Source organism: Pyrus communis, chromosome 13 (assembly GCF_041283825.1).
Source record: "Pyrus communis isolate YQ-2024b chromosome 13, ASM4128382v1, whole genome shotgun sequence".
Taxonomy (NCBI): domain Eukaryota; kingdom Viridiplantae; phylum Streptophyta; class Magnoliopsida; order Rosales; family Rosaceae; genus Pyrus; species Pyrus communis.
The window spans coordinates 23,018,754-23,033,648 of NC_142577.1; the positions used below are offsets into that span (position 1 = coordinate 23,018,754).

Genomic DNA, 14,895 nt, shown 5'->3' on the forward strand with positions numbered 1-14,895 from the left:
TAATTTAATTTTATGAACATTTTAACCTAAAAATATTTATATTCTGACAAATACTAAAAAATCACTAACCGACACCATGAAACTCGTTAAACACTATGAAAAATGTGAAACAAATGAAAGATTTTTTTTAATTACTTTAGCTGTTAGATTTAAATTTGAACCGTTAAATTATTTTTTTACCGTTGAATTTCATCAAATTAGATCTTAACCGTTAGATTCAATGTATTTATAAATATAAAACTAAATAAAATATACATATATGGTGGACCAACCTCACTAATCCTGGGCTAAATTTGGCTTCCATTTGAGTTTTAGGTTTTAGGCCACATTTTAGCATTGGGTTGGGTTGAGTTTTGGGAGGGGAATAGAAATGGAAATTTGAGTTTTAGCCTAGGGTTGGAGAAGGTCCAAGCAATTCAAATGAAGAGAAAAAAAAAAGCCACTTGAGAGCATCTCCATTTGGTGAGCCTGTTCATTTGTACTGAGTACTGTCATTTTTTGTATAAGAGAAAGAAGCATGAACATAAACATAAAAATTGTATTGTTGATCACTATTTTAATAACATGATTTTTACGCATGCTACTAACTTACCACAAATTGAAAAAGAAAGAAACCAAATTCCTAAAGTAAAAGTTTTTAACACTCAACAATAGGACATTGACTGAAGCAAGTGCAAGCGAGCTTCGTAGACATCAGCAGGATTTTTTTTTTTTTTTTGGGTTCATAAAATAATTGAAATCAAACCAAAAAAAAAAACTTGCATAAATTGATTTATACCTTAGTTGAAGGATTCAAAATTTCAAAATCACAATTCATCTGTCAAAAAGAGCTTGTTTTTCTTTATGAGAGTGTCTTCGGGTGTTTGCCAAACTAGAACGTAGGAGAAATATTATGTGATGGTTAGGGCTTGATTATTAGGTATGAGTTTATTGACAAATCATATTTTTATTATTAATTTATCTTGTATTTGATGATAATTATGCAATAAGATAATAAAAACGTTTCACACTTAAAGTTTGAGTTGGGTGTAGAAAAAAACTACATAGATATTGACACAAATATAGATGAATTTGGAAAAATAAAATACCAAATAAAAAGTAATTGCACGTATTCAAAACTTATTAGGTCGTAGAGTATTTTTGTTAAAAAAAAAAAAAGAGAAAAGAGAATTGATCATAGAATCAATACCAAAAGAATTAATAGCCAATCTGAGCTGAAAAATGAGTATTTTTCAAAAGAGAGAAGAGCTATTGGCAAAGTGATATGTATTTGTTTGAAGGATAAAAGTAAGATTAAATTCGAGTTTCATAAGACATATTAAAAAATAAAGGCAAAAATAAAAGTTTGGAATATTTTTTTGTCACATAAAAGGGTAAGCACAACGGCATGCCGTTTGGAGATGGACATAGAACAAACAGATTAACGAAGCACGACGTCGTTCCATTTTTTGTTTTTGACGACAGCCCGCAGAGTTCCACGGTCGAGAGATGTGGGTTCAGCCCCTTACAGTGGTCATGACGGTGAAGCCGTGGAGCTCTCCTCACGGCGGCAGCCGCACAACCGCCTTTCTTGTTTCCCAAAATCCCAATATTCCATCTGCATCGACGCAGCAACTGCCGATACTCCTAAAACCCACTTTCAATTCAAGGACTCCATCCTCCCAAGTCCCAAACGCAACCGCTGCTATCTTCTTCTTCTTCCTCCTCTCCTATTACTCCCGTCCGCACAAACCGTCAAGCTCAGCGAATTCGATCCACGGCCGAGTTGGGCCTTCTCTCTCCCCTCTTCGTCCTCTCCACGGTAAAACCCGTTCGCCCATTTTACTACTTAACCAGTAATTGCTGCTTATTGAGTTAATGGCACTCTGACCTGCAGGATTCTGCGGCGGTCTATGAAGCATGAATACGGATACGGCAGTATGATACGACACGACAATACGGAAAATCTATAAAAATTAAGATATGGTACGCAATGGATACGGAAAATATATATATAGCAACAAAAATATACATTTTAAAACATAATTTATTATTCAAATTCAAGTACATATGAGTTGTTAGAGAAGAAAATTTCGAAATCTAATCCTCTTTGCATCCGTGCATCATAGGCGGCGGTTTTCTCCGTCGCTATACTTTGCATTCTAACAATAAACGTAAGCCACTCACTCGCTCACTCACATCCCCTGGAATTTTTTTTTATTTTTTTTTTTGTGCTTTGAATTTTGAGCAATGGAATCATTTTATCAATTTGTGAGCGAATGAAGCTTATTCGGATTTCAGGTTATGAGAAGATTGGCAGCTGCAGTGGACCAACTATCCAATGTGGTGTCCCGGGAGGTGCCCGGAATGCTTTCTTCTCTCAAACTCTCCGGCGTTGAGATCAACGACTTGGCCAAGCAGCTTGCCGCTCTCAGGTAATTATTTGCCGCTCTCAGGTAATTATTTGCATTTTCTTCCTTCCCCAATTCTCTTACATTGCTTATCGATTTCCGCAACTCGGTTTGACAAGAATTCACAATTTCTTGTTGAATCAAATTATGTACATGTAGTCTTGTAGATTTTCCCATTTAATCTCAACTTGGTGTGTGTATGTATGTATACTCTTGAATCGAGTATTTGCAAATTTAATCAAATTTTCAATTTATAGGAACAATGTTAAGTTGTATGATTTATTAAGGTTTATTATATTAACACACACATATTGTTGAATAAACCCCACATACTTAACACACCTCACATACTTAACACACCTCACATTTGTTTTTTTTCAATTAAAAATTATCTTACTACAACACCCTACATACTTTCCTAAAATATCCTCACACCCCACATTCCTAATATACACCTTACATTTTCTACACACCCCCACATTCTTCAAATCTTATAATACTCATTTTTAATTTTTATAAATTAAATTGACTTTGGAGTAAAACTCTAACATCCCGTGTGATTGATGTGGAGAAAAGAATAGTCACTTGAGAGGCACCAATTGAACGGAATGAGTTATATTGCAGAAATTAATCATTGAATGGAATGAGTTATGTTGCAGTAATTCACCATTGAAAATAATGAGAACTTCCTAAGAGAGAAGCCTTTAGATAATCGGGTTTTCTGGGAATTGTAAATAAATATTAAGCTTAAATCAATCAATAATAGGCTTGGGTAGTATAGTTTCCTGGAAAATCACAAGCATATATGTGGGACTAATCTCCTTTGAAATCAACAAAGTTTATAATTTGGCATACTTCTTGAGCGTTTCACCGGCGCCTTTCGCGTGCTCCGGCACAGGCATGTTGCTTAAAAGAGTAACTCTTGATGACGATACGATGGATTTGATGTCTGAGTTCGAAGGATCAATCTTCCATAGTTTCACATCCCAAACCTGCCCAAAAATAGCCAAACCCGAAAACAATCCTTGAATTATGTAATCCGCTTATCAATATTCGTTACAGAAAAGGAAATGATAAAATGATGAAAGATGAAAAACCAATGTGGATAATTGGGTATTGGCATTCACATTTCTTTAGTATAAATCTCTTTCAGTAGGAAGTTATCTGGAAATAGCATGTTGGGAAGAATGAGATTGAGAAATGAAGTCCATAGATTGAGCCTATGCAGAGATATTGTTGTTGATAATGATATAACTGTTGTGTTTTAATTGGAAATGACAGTTGCTGATGAAGACTTGAGAGGATTACCTGAATGGTCCTGCCGACATTGACCGGGCAGGCTTCAGCAAAGATATGGTCGTCGAGCTTGGCGGGCTTCAAATGGCTGATGCTGAGGTGAATCCCGGCCACCCTTTGGAAACCAGAGGCCAGGCGAGCTCCCATGCTGGCCAGGGCTTCAGAAATGAGCGCTGATATCCCTCCATGTAGCACCTTGAATGGCTGGTCTCAGCAGGAAAGAATGGTAAGTAGTTAGTCATATATGTTTTGTTTTGCTTCTGTAATTAACTTCTTTCAGAAATTTGAGCAGGAAAAGATTCATGACACGAAAAGAGAAAGAAGATGATGATGATGACCTGGACGCAGTTTTCGGTGACATGGAGGCGACCAGAGACCTTGTTGGGGCTTATCTCTTCAAGCTCGAACCCGAGCGCACCTAGTGGAGCATCCAGAGTCGACGTCGTCGATGGCGGCAATAACGACGGCGCTGATGGCTGAGATTGGGACTGTGAAGCCATATCTGTACCAAAAATGACTGCGAATATATTTAACTGACATACATATATATTGTGTGTATATATATATGTCTGTCGCTGGATTTGGTTTGTGTATTGTTTTTAGACGATGAAACCAAAGCAATCCAAATTGCCCTTCGATTATTTAGTGGTTGGTAAGACTTTTCCACTGTGTTGAATTATCATATTAGGATCTAGAACACTATTTAATACACATTTTGATATTATGTAGGTCCATTTTGTAACAACGATCCAAACAATCTATATTTTAGTAGATCAATAAACATAAAACTCAATCCAACGGTCACATTGTTTTGAATTTAGGTGATTTTTAATAAATATAATCTTTTTGATGTAAGCCGCAAAAGATAGACGAACGCGTATGCGTTCAAATCCTAACCCATGTCGAACTGTACTGAAGCGTGCTCATGCCTATCCATATGTACTATGATCGATTTGAATATAAACAGTACATGGTAAAAATTAACCGCACGATGCACGATAAACGAATGTGATTGGAAGATCCTGAGATCCCCAGAAAGAGAATCCGATAAAGATCCTCTCTTGGTGGTGACCTATCGTTTGCTAATTTTTGGAGGGAATTAACTTAGTTGATGAACATTTCAGCAGTCACTCCTGCTTATATCTAATCCCGTGTGGACATGTATCCAAGTTTTAATTAAAAAAATTAAAACTTGGACACATGTCCATCCGGGATTGGATGTAAGCAGGAGTGGCTGCTAAAAATTCAGCAACCAAGTCTTGTTATTTCTGGAGGATCCACTGGTTGCCAAGATCCCCAGGGAAGGAGGAAGGAAGGGTAGTTTGGTCCATTCACACATCCCATTGGTGGTGAGGATGGAGAGATTTTTTAGTGTGACCGTCACACGGAATGGTACACTACGTACTGCTATATAAATGTGGTATATGTGTGTTAAATAATTAATAACTTAAAAAATAAAATTTCTCATTACTTACATAAAAACACGTGATGTATCACTCGTATTTTCATCATAACTAAAACTTTCTCGTGAGGGTGGGGAGAGGTCGGCGGGGGCACTGGTGATGCATCTCACGCAAGAAGAGGAGAAGTTGATTAGGACTAGGTGCCTGGTCTTAGCCACCTGTCAAGTTTGGCTCCTCATTTCAGCCGCCACCTTTTTCTTCGGCCATCAAATTTCCAGGGTAAATGCCAGAATATTTTTTATTTTTATTTTCTCCAGTAGATTAATTAGCACGTCGCTTAAATACTATTTTTCTGTTTTGGAATAAACACTATTATTTATATTAAGGTAGTAAGAGAGTGTCTTAAGTCATACAATGAGTTAGTCATAATAATGTGGTTTGAATTTACTTTTGATAAAAATCGAACTTAAAAAACTATAGTACTAAGTGGCGAGTTACTTAAATACTTAAATGTGTTTTTTTTAATTAATAATTTTCATTTAGTGGTACATAACGTTAACTGTTATAAAAAATGAATGGTTTGAAAATGGAAGACTTAATAATTGTAAAATATAAATTTAACAAGGTGCATCATCTACGGCTTTCTTGCAACGCCATATTGAGTGCGATCTTTATGGACACGAAAAAACATGGAGGCAGTTGGGCCAGCTGAAGACTGTTCAGAGAGAATGACCCGGATGAGATGAAGTTCAATATCAACAAGATTTGCTGCTAAATTTTCAGCAATCATTTCTGCTTACACCCTAATTTTGGATAGACAAATGTTCAAGTATTAATTCTTTTAATCAAAATTTAGACACTTGTCCACACGAAATTTGATGTAAGTAGGAGTGGCTGCTGAAATGTTGAGCAGCCAAGTTAATTCCGTCCAATGTTGTCGATGTACCATATCATGAAGAGGTGGATGTTGGTAATAAAATCTTAAAGCTATTAGATCAAGACTAAAGCACTATGAGCATTAGAATCGTCGAAAAACAATTTCAAGTGACTGAAGTTGAAGAATTCATGAACCAAAATATATAGCTTTCGTTAATTGTTTTTAGCAGATAGTGGTTTGGTCTCGTTTTTGTTTTACTTTGTTTTTATTTTAATAATAAAAAGTAGTAAAAGTGGGACGGGCGGGGAGTTTCTCGGTGTAACAATCATTTCTCCTTCGGACGAGTTGGTGCCTTGCACTTGAGTGTTGACGAAAAACCAATCTCGCACCATCAATCTCTAAAAATTTTACAAAAAATTAAAAAAATAAAATTTAACGCCAAAAAAAAAACTGTAGCACATAGTACGGAAGTCACATCTCAACATTATTATATAAGTTTTATCCTTTTTTTTGGTCATATTTTTTATAAGTTTTATCATATTAATAGATTGTATCTTTTGACTTTTGTACACAATAAAGTAATTATATTATTATTTAATTTTAAGGTTGCATTGCATGTATAAACTCCTCGCAACTCAATTCATGGTGAAAACACTTTATTATCAGACTTTAAATGTAATCAAGTTGATTATTACTATACTTTACATGTAAGTAACCTCAGTCAATAGATTTTTTTTTTCTTCTTATAGTTTGATTCTTTAAGCGTAGCCGTTATAGGTGAACTAGTTACATAAATACTACTAATATAATGTTTGACCATACCATTATTTTTAGGGAACAATTTTGATTGCATCTTAATCTGCATAATTTTGGTCAGGCCCGATCACAACATAACATTTTTTTTGTTTATATCAACATACAAACATTTCCTTAGTCAATGTGTTTTTATTTTATTTTTTTAATATAAAAATTAATTCAAATTTGCAACACAAAATATTCGACAAACATACACAGCCAGGTCTAACGCCGGACCAAACGTTGGAAAACTCATACATTGAATTCAAATCCAGTCCCATCCAGTGTCGTGAAGGAGCCTCTTTGAATGTTTCCCACGACTAATATTTTCTATTGGTTATGACATATAACAAATTCCGACACGAGGTCTTTGAATGTTTCCCACGGTTTTTTTTTCTTGATCAACTTCATAGGAACTCCGAAGTTAAGCGAGTTCGCGCGGGAGCAATCCCAAGATAGGTGATTCACTGGAAAGTTCTCGTCTGAGTTCCTAGAAACAAAACCGTGAGGGCATGATGGAGGCCCAAAACGGACAATATTGTGTTGCGGTGGAGTTGAGCCCGGGATGCGACAGATACCTTCGTGCTTATTCTTTGTAGTCATAACACGAATTTCTTGTTATTCATTCTCTCGTTTTTTATGTTATCTTGATTTTTTAGATATCTTGTTATTCACACTCTTGGTAATATCATTAATAAGTGCAGACAGTTTAAAAGAGGTATTGGGGATTGTGAATTGATTCATGTGTATAGGGAGAAAAACATAATTGCGAATGGTTTTAAGACTCTGATGATATGATGGGGGCCTTATGACTCACCTTTCATGTAATAATATCTCTTTAAGCTAGTTTCAGGGTGTTTCACTTTCACCCTGTTTATTACCCCCAAAAAAAAAAAAACATGGGAAAGACGATCACTATTTTCTACCGAGTAGTAGAATTGGGGGAAAACAAAGAGTTATAAAAACGAAAATGTTTTCTCGTCGTTTCCCAATATTTTAATTTGCAAGAATCTAATTACATTTTGCTATAAGGGATGTTGATTCGTTGGTTGAAGTGAGAAATTATATGAGGAAATAATGGAAAATAAAAGCATAAAATGAAAAATGTTTTTTTCGCTGACGGGAGTCGAACCCGATACATTTGCATGCAAGAGTCCAATTAAAGTTCAAATCCATTAAAATCGTGGGCCGTGTATCATTTGAGTGACTCGGCCGTAGTCCAAGTTGAAGCCAAGCCCAAGCCAACTCTTAACTCCAAAGTCCAACAAACCAAATCTTCAAGGCAGGTAAATGTGAAGTTACTTAAAAAATCTTTGCCTCATGTGCTACAACAAGTTGACACGAGTCATAGTAAATGTTTATGTTTCTTACTAGCACTACAAAAATCTAATTTTTTATTCCCAACAATTTATATTCAAAAAGAAAATTACTATTTTTTGATTATTGAATAAGATGTTTATTAAATATCATAAGATACTACATCGGATAGCAGAGAATTTATCTAAAATTCAAATGTGAATAGGGGTGTGCTATCCACACACCTCATTTTACTTCTCACACATCCCTTGATAATTTATGTCCGTTGATCTTCTTCAATTCATCCGATCCGACGGCCAAAAATTCAAAAGGTGTGTGGATATCACATCCCATGTGAATATCAGGAACTAAAACTATGTCTTTGTTAAAAGGCACGTTGCCTGATTGATCATCACAAGGCATAAAATAAAAAAAGTCTCACAAATACGAATACTAAAATTTCACTTTGCTTAATTACAGCTGTGGTGTCCAGTGGCGGAGCTAGGATTTCATGTTAAGAGGGGCCTCTCACAAATATTAAAAAAAAAAAATTAAATCAATAGTAGTTACAAAACTGTTAATCAAAACATCATAGTATATATATGAAAAGTAACAATTCAAAATAACATAGCATTGATAATATTACATATCCCCAATAATTAAAATAATTGTCCTCCACGAGTTTTCATATTTTGAAACCATTGCATAGTATATGTATGTTAATTTTACAAACTAAAACAAATTAGGCAATGGTTAAGAGAAATTGCAAGACATCAATTTAATCATAATTTATAAACAATAAATTGTAAGAGAAATTTAGAGTAAAATACATACTTTGGGTTGTTGACCAATTAACTAAATTTCAACGTCTTTTCTTTGATGGAATGATGGAATAATGTAACTCTTTAATCTACAAAAAAAAAAAATTATTTGTTAAATTAATTTACAATTGTAGATGACAACATATATGAATTAGCAAATTGCAAAAAAAATTGAAAATGACAACTTTGGAGATTCGAAGTTCATACCCTTGAGGATCATGAAAATTAAGACTGATCGAAAATCAATACACATATATCAACCCTAACCCAGATTGGCAGACTGCAATCCGCTAGAAACTTGGAGAATAATAAAATACTAATTTTTAGTATTGGAAAAAGGAATAAAGTGTTGGAAGTTGGAATAGGTAGGCTTTAGGGTTAGACTAGATTACATAAATATCCTTAAAATATTTAAAGAGGCCGGATCTTTTGTCTAGGAAATTGGAATGGTTTAAGTGAAAAAGTCATGGAAAAATGATAAAAAAAAAAAAAAGTAGTACTAATTTTTTTTTGGTGATGTCTAGTTTTCACTTTGATAGAAAGATATTGAGTTTAAAATTTCAAGGACAACAGTTGTTGAGTAAGGTTTTGATCAGTCATGTGCATTTTATTTAGTTGTAGTTGTGTAGAGGAATGTTTTTTAGATTATATATATGTAGTGATTGTCATTCTACCACGTGGCCAAATTTGGGATATGATCGTACTAAGTATATCATCCCCTTGTTCCTAATTATATATCATATACACAAGAGGGCATAAAGTTTAAGACATAAACATCCCAGATATGAATACAACAAGAAAAGCATATAATGCTGAATTAGTGACTAATGAAGCAAACTAAAGGCAACAGGAAGAGATCTTGTGTCCTAAATTTTGAATAGAAAAGCCTGAAAAAGAAGATGTGCATACCAAACTCTGGCTCCAGTGCAGGACTCCTTTGAGATCCTTCAGAAGTTATAGACAGCTTGAATGCACTGCTTGTAGCTGTTAACGGGTTTGTGGGGGCTTTCCTAAACCCTTAACAACCAATGCTTATCCCAAAATTCAACCAAGAAAAAGTTGATTAAAGAGAAAAGCACTGCACATTCAAAAGCTGCTTTTGAACTTTTGCTTCCATCTTTGATCTCATCTTCCTAAACTCATTCCTCTAGGTATTTCTTAGCTAGGTACAAAGTATTTGGTGGAACTTTATCTAGCTACCAAATATTTAATGGCAACCAATTATGCTCTTTCAGCAATTTGATTAACTGCATGCTGCAGTCATTTTCAACCTTTGCGCTCGATAATCCTAAAGTCTCAGCAAAGTTCAATATTTTTGTGAGAAAACTGGTCTTAGCTCTCAGTTTTAATTTATGTTTGACTTGGAAGCAAAATGTACATCTATGGTGCTATAAGTTCTTTGTACAGGATGTTAGTTTTTGTAAATGTTATCGTCGTTAATGTATTAGTAACATGTACGTTAATTATTTACATGTTATTGACGTTTTACCAATACCATATCGACAATCTGTTCTTTAAGAAAGGAAATATGCTCCATATAAGAGAACATTTAAGATAAAACAAGATAAGATCAGACATTGTTTTGGTTTCTTGGGTCTATCATCTATTGCATGTTCTTCTGATATTATTTTTTTCACTTCATAGAAGCACTTCATTGGCTTTAAATTCCATGGGTTTGCTTTCTAAGAGATGCAATAAATTGAGAGAAGTACCCTCCAAAATCTTAGGGTCTACTTGGTATCCTATTTGAAATTTTTTTATCATTTTTTAAAACATTTCTTGAAAACAATTTTCTTTAAGACTCAAAAACTTGATTGGTTTGTGATTTAAAAATTTTAAATCTTACGACTTAAACTAGACAAAGAGATTTAAAAAGAGGGGGTTATATGAGAGGGAGAAAGATGAGAGAGGAAGAAAGAAAGTAAGAGATGATTGAATGAAAAAGAAAGAAGAGAGATGATCGAAAGAGATAGAGAGGAAGATGAGTGAGAGAAAGAATTGAGAGAATGAAGAGAGCGGATTGGAGGAGAAACGAAAAAGGTAAAAAAAAAAAAAGAGGAGAGAAACAAGAAAAGAGAGAGATAGATTTGGAGTGAGAGGGGATCACAGAGATAAAAGAAATGGATGAGTTTTGGTTTAAAAACTTTAAAAACTCATTTTTTATGTTTTTAGATAACAGACTATATTTTTGAGTTAGTCTTGAGTTTAGTTTTTGAAAATAGTCATATCAAACAAGTTTTTTAAGATCTAAAATTTGAAAATTATTTTTGAGTTTAAAAAGTTGAATTCAAATAAAGTACCAAACATGTCTTTAGTTTTATGTAGGCATTATTTTAAAAACAGTTAGAGGCATCTTTTTGGAGGGCAAAAAGAAGAGAGAGTAGGAAGAAAAGCCATTGATATTTTCATACTATTGCAACAACATCTACCAGGGGTAGAGGGACTATAGGACTACAGTAGTCCTAGGCCCATCCTACTTTTGTTTATAAAAAAAAATTAGTACTACTTATTTTTTTTATTATTTTTATCATTTTTTCATGATTTTTTCACTTAAACTATTCCAATTTCCTAGACAAAAGATCCGGCCCTCTTTAAATATTTGAAGGATATTTATGTAATCTAGTTTAACCCTAAAGCCTACCTATTTCAACTTCCAACACTTCTACTCATTTTTTCAATACTAAAAATTAGTATTTTATTATTCTCCAAGTTTCTAGCCGTTTTGCGGTCTGACAGTTTGGGATAGGGTTGATATCTGTGTATCTCTTTTCGATCCGTCTTTAATTTCCATGATCCTCAAGGGTATGAACTTCGAACTCCAAAGTTGTCATTTTCAATTTTTTTTTTTTTGCAATTTGCTAATTGATATATGTTGTCATCTACAATTGTAAATTAATTTAACAAATAATATTTTTTTTGTAGATTAAAGAACTCCATTATTCCATCATTCCATTAAAGAAAAGACGTTGAAGTTTAGTTAATTGGTCAACAACCCAAAGTATGTATTTTACTCTAAATTTCTCTTACAATTTTTTGTTTATAAATTATGATTAAATTGATGTCTTGCAATTTCTCTTAACTATTGCCTAATTTGTTTTAGTTTGTAAAATTAACATACATATACTATGCAATGGTTTCAAAATATGAAAACTCGTCGAGGACAATTATTTTAATTATTGGGGATATGTAATATTATCAATGTTATGTTATTTTGAATTTTGGTTACTTTTCATATATATACTATGATGTTTTGGTTAACAGTTTTGTAACTACTATTGGTTTAATTTTTTTTTTAATATTTGTGAGAGACCCCTCTTAACCCGAAATCTTGACTCCGCCACTGACATACACAAAATCTTGCTTATTAAGAAAACAAGAGAGAGAAAAAACCAAGCAGAAGATGGGAAATCAATCTTCACCCTTCTGTTTCTGCAACATATTCAAGGCCTGCTTTCGAGCGGCAGTAGAGACGATACATATTACTCTGATGATGGCAGTGTTTATGTTGGACGGAGAATATGTCCCGGTGATGAGGACAGAGGAGGCTGGACGGCCGAGCCTGGCACGAGAGGCCAATGCTTTCATCGGTACAATGTATCTCATTCCTTGTACTATGTCGATGCCAAAGCTAGGTTTTACTTTGACAATCTCATCTAGAGTGTGACATAGTTGTTTGAATTATACTGCTAAATCAAAATGTCGATGCCAAAGCAAGTCTTTAATTATAATCCATATGATTACAAATTAAAGGTTTTAAAAACAAACAATTTCCTACACTAATACCAGTACTTTTTGTTAACCGCAAGATAGATCATAAGCTTCAAGTCAGCTCCTCGATCTTTCTCCTTGTTGGCTTCTTGTGCTTCAAACTTTTTGTATACGAAAAGTTTAGCAGCAAATACATAAACGCATTATAACCATTAAAAATATTATAAATTTTACATATATTAAATTAAATGGGTAAATGAATACCTATTATAACTGCGAGCAATATCCATAACCGATGGATACCCGTTATAATTGCGGGTAATACCCATAACCGCCAATTTAAATTTCACGGATAAACGGTTATACTCATAACTGTAACCGTGAACTTTAAATTGGCGGGTAACTGCGGTTACCCAAATCCATGAGTATTTTGCCATCCCTAATCTTTTTTTTTTTTTTTTTTTGGTAAAAGCCCATCCCTAGTCTTTAATTTCTCTGTTAGTTCAATAACAAGAAGAGTTGAACATGAATAGGGTACAACAAAGTTATAATTTGGCATACTTCCTGAGCGCTTCACCAGCGTCTTTCGCGTGCTCTGGCACAGGCATGTTGCTTAAAAGAGTAACTCTTGATGATGATACGATGGATTTGATGTCTGAGTTTGAAGGGTCAATCTTCCATAGTCTCACCTCCCAAACCTGCCCAAAAATAGCCAAACCCGAAAACAATCCTTGAATGATGTATTCCGTTGATCAATATTCGTTACAGGAAAGGAAATGATGAACTGATGAAAGATGAAAAACCAATGTGGATAATTGGGTAATGGCATTCACATTTCTTTAGTAGAATTCTATTTCAGTAGGAAGTCATCTGGAAATAGAATGTTGGGAAGAATGAGTGGAGAATTTATACGTTGAGCCTACGCAGATAACGTTGTCGATAATGTTATAACTGTTGTGTTTTAATTGGAAATGATATAGTTGATGATGAAGACCTGAGAGGATTACCTGAATGGTTCTGCCGACGTAGACCGGGGAGGCTTCAGCAAAGATACGGTCGCCGAGCTGGGCGGGCTTCAAATGGCTGATGCTGAGGTGAATCCCGGCCACCCTTTGGAAACCAGAGGCCATGTGAGCTCCCATGCTAGCCAGGGCCTCAGAGATGAGTGCTGATATCCCCCCATGTAGCACCTTGAACGGCTGGTCTCAGCAGGAAAGAATGGTAAGTAGTTAGTCATATATGTTTTGTTTTGCTTCTGCAATTAACATCTTTCAGAAATTTGAGCAGGAAAAGATTCATGATATGAAGAGAGAAGAAGATGATGCTGACCTGGACGCACTTTTCGGTGACATGGAGGTGACCAGAGACCTTTTTGGGGGTTATCTCTTCAACCTCGAACCCGAGTTCCCCTAGTGGAGCATCCAGAACCGACGTCGTCGAGGGCGGCAATAGCGACGGCGCCGGTGGCTGAGATTGGGGCCGAGAAGCCATATCTCTACCAAATATGAATCTGAGATTGGTCTGTATATTATTATTAGACGATGCAACCAAAGCAATTCAAATTTCCCCTTCGATTATTGAGTGGATGGTAGGACTTTTCTACCCTGTTGAATTGTTGGTGCATCTTGAGGGCAAAATATCATATGAGGTTTCAGGAACACAATTTTGACACGCATTTTGATATTTTGTAAGTTCCACCACGTAATCTATTTAAACGATCTAGATAGTTTATATTTTAGTAGATCATTCATAGATTATTTTTGTAAAAAATTAGTCAAATCCAAAACCATTGATGTTTGTTTGTAGTGAAGAAAATTAACGAATATGGTTCTACAAAGAAACATAAAATTTAATCTAATAGTCACCTTGTTTCAGATTTGAATGATTTTTATAGATATAATATAAAATATAGACAGTTTAATCGTTAAAATATAATTCATAGTCAACTCTACAAAAAAATATGTCAAAAGTGTGAGCTAGGATGAGGATCTCTCTTTATGAGGATTTGAAGGATCAATTCATCGTGTATATTCATCGTACATCGCATTGATGAGGATGGGAGAGGTAGGCGGGGTATGGGTGAGGATGTGAGAGGTAGGTGGGGTATGGGTGACTTGCTTAAATAATGTTGTTTGGACCCAAAATTACACAATCGGCCCGAACGATCGAGGCTATTGAGTGAATGAAGTTCTAAGCCATTAGGTGTCTGAGTCAGGATAATTTTAGTTATTGTTAAGGAATAATGTTGTGATTTTTATCATAATAATTATCTCTTAATAATATATTGAATTATCTAGAGCACAGTTGGG

General features: G+C 34.6%; 2 protein-coding genes and 1 long non-coding RNA gene across 6 annotated transcripts; 1 reads left to right on the plus strand and 2 right to left on the minus strand.

Annotated features, from left to right (window-relative positions):
- The first annotated feature begins 1,398 nt into the window (after nt 1-1,398).
- Nucleotides 1,399-2,414, plus strand: LOC148691962 (uncharacterized). Its single transcript, XR_015954607.1, has 3 exons — nt 1,399-1,801; nt 1,877-1,965; nt 2,281-2,414. It is a non-coding gene; the product is annotated as an uncharacterized LOC148691962 (long non-coding RNA).
- A 693-nt stretch (nt 2,415-3,107) lies between these two features.
- On the minus strand, nt 3,108-4,353 carry LOC137738041 (1,4-dihydroxy-2-naphthoyl-CoA thioesterase 1-like). The gene is made up of 3 exons (XM_068477646.2): nt 4,025-4,353; nt 3,699-3,890; nt 3,108-3,382 (listed from the first exon to the last, which is right to left on the minus strand). Exons 1-3 carry the CDS (start codon nt 4,184-4,186, stop codon nt 3,230-3,232), a joined length of 507 nt encoding a protein of 168 aa, XP_068333747.2. The 5' UTR covers nt 4,187-4,353; the 3' UTR covers nt 3,108-3,229.
- An 8,222-nt stretch (nt 4,354-12,575) lies between these two features.
- LOC137738156 (1,4-dihydroxy-2-naphthoyl-CoA thioesterase 1) lies at nt 12,576-14,268 on the minus strand. Of its 4 annotated transcripts, XM_088682297.1 has the most exons (4): nt 13,916-14,264; nt 13,594-13,785; nt 13,148-13,284; nt 12,576-12,747 (listed from the first exon to the last, which is right to left on the minus strand). In XM_088682297.1, the coding sequence occupies exons 1-4, from the start codon at nt 14,075-14,077 to the stop codon at nt 12,699-12,701; spliced, it is 540 nt and encodes a 179-aa protein (XP_088538423.1). In that variant the 5' UTR covers nt 14,078-14,264; the 3' UTR covers nt 12,576-12,698. The 4 variants fall into 4 exon arrangements, with proteins under 4 accessions (XP_088538423.1, XP_088538424.1, XP_068333886.1 ...); XM_088682298.1 differs by lacking the exon at nt 13,148-13,284 and having other exon boundaries at nt 13,916-14,268; XM_068477785.2 differs by having other exon boundaries at nt 12,576-13,284; nt 13,916-14,261.
- Nucleotides 14,269-14,895: the final 627 nt, after the last annotated feature.

Bases quoted from the DNA above. Each gene is read 5' to 3' on its own strand.
- LOC137738041 (XM_068477646.2), bottom strand. From the start codon at position 4,186: ATGGCTTCACAGTCCCAATCTCAGCCATCAGCGCCGTCGTTATTGCCG. The intron at 3,891-4,024 runs GTCATCATCATC...TGCTGAGACCAG, and splicing joins TCACCGAAAACTGCGTCCAG to CCATTCAAGGTGCTACATGG. The intron at 3,383-3,698 runs GTAATCCTCTCA...ATTTTTGGGCAG, and splicing joins ATGTCGGCAGGACCATTCAG to GTTTGGGATGTGAAACTATG.
- LOC137738156 (XM_088682297.1), bottom strand. From the start codon at position 14,077: ATGGCTTCTCGGCCCCAATCTCAGCCACCGGCGCCGTCGCTATTGCCG. The intron at 13,285-13,593 runs GTAATCCTCTCA...ATTTTTGGGCAG, and splicing joins ACGTCGGCAGAACCATTCAG to GTTTGGGAGGTGAGACTATG. The intron at 12,748-13,147 runs GTATGCCAAATT...GTATACAAAAAG, and splicing joins GCTGGTGAAGCGCTCAGGAA to TTTGAAGCACAAGAAGCCAA.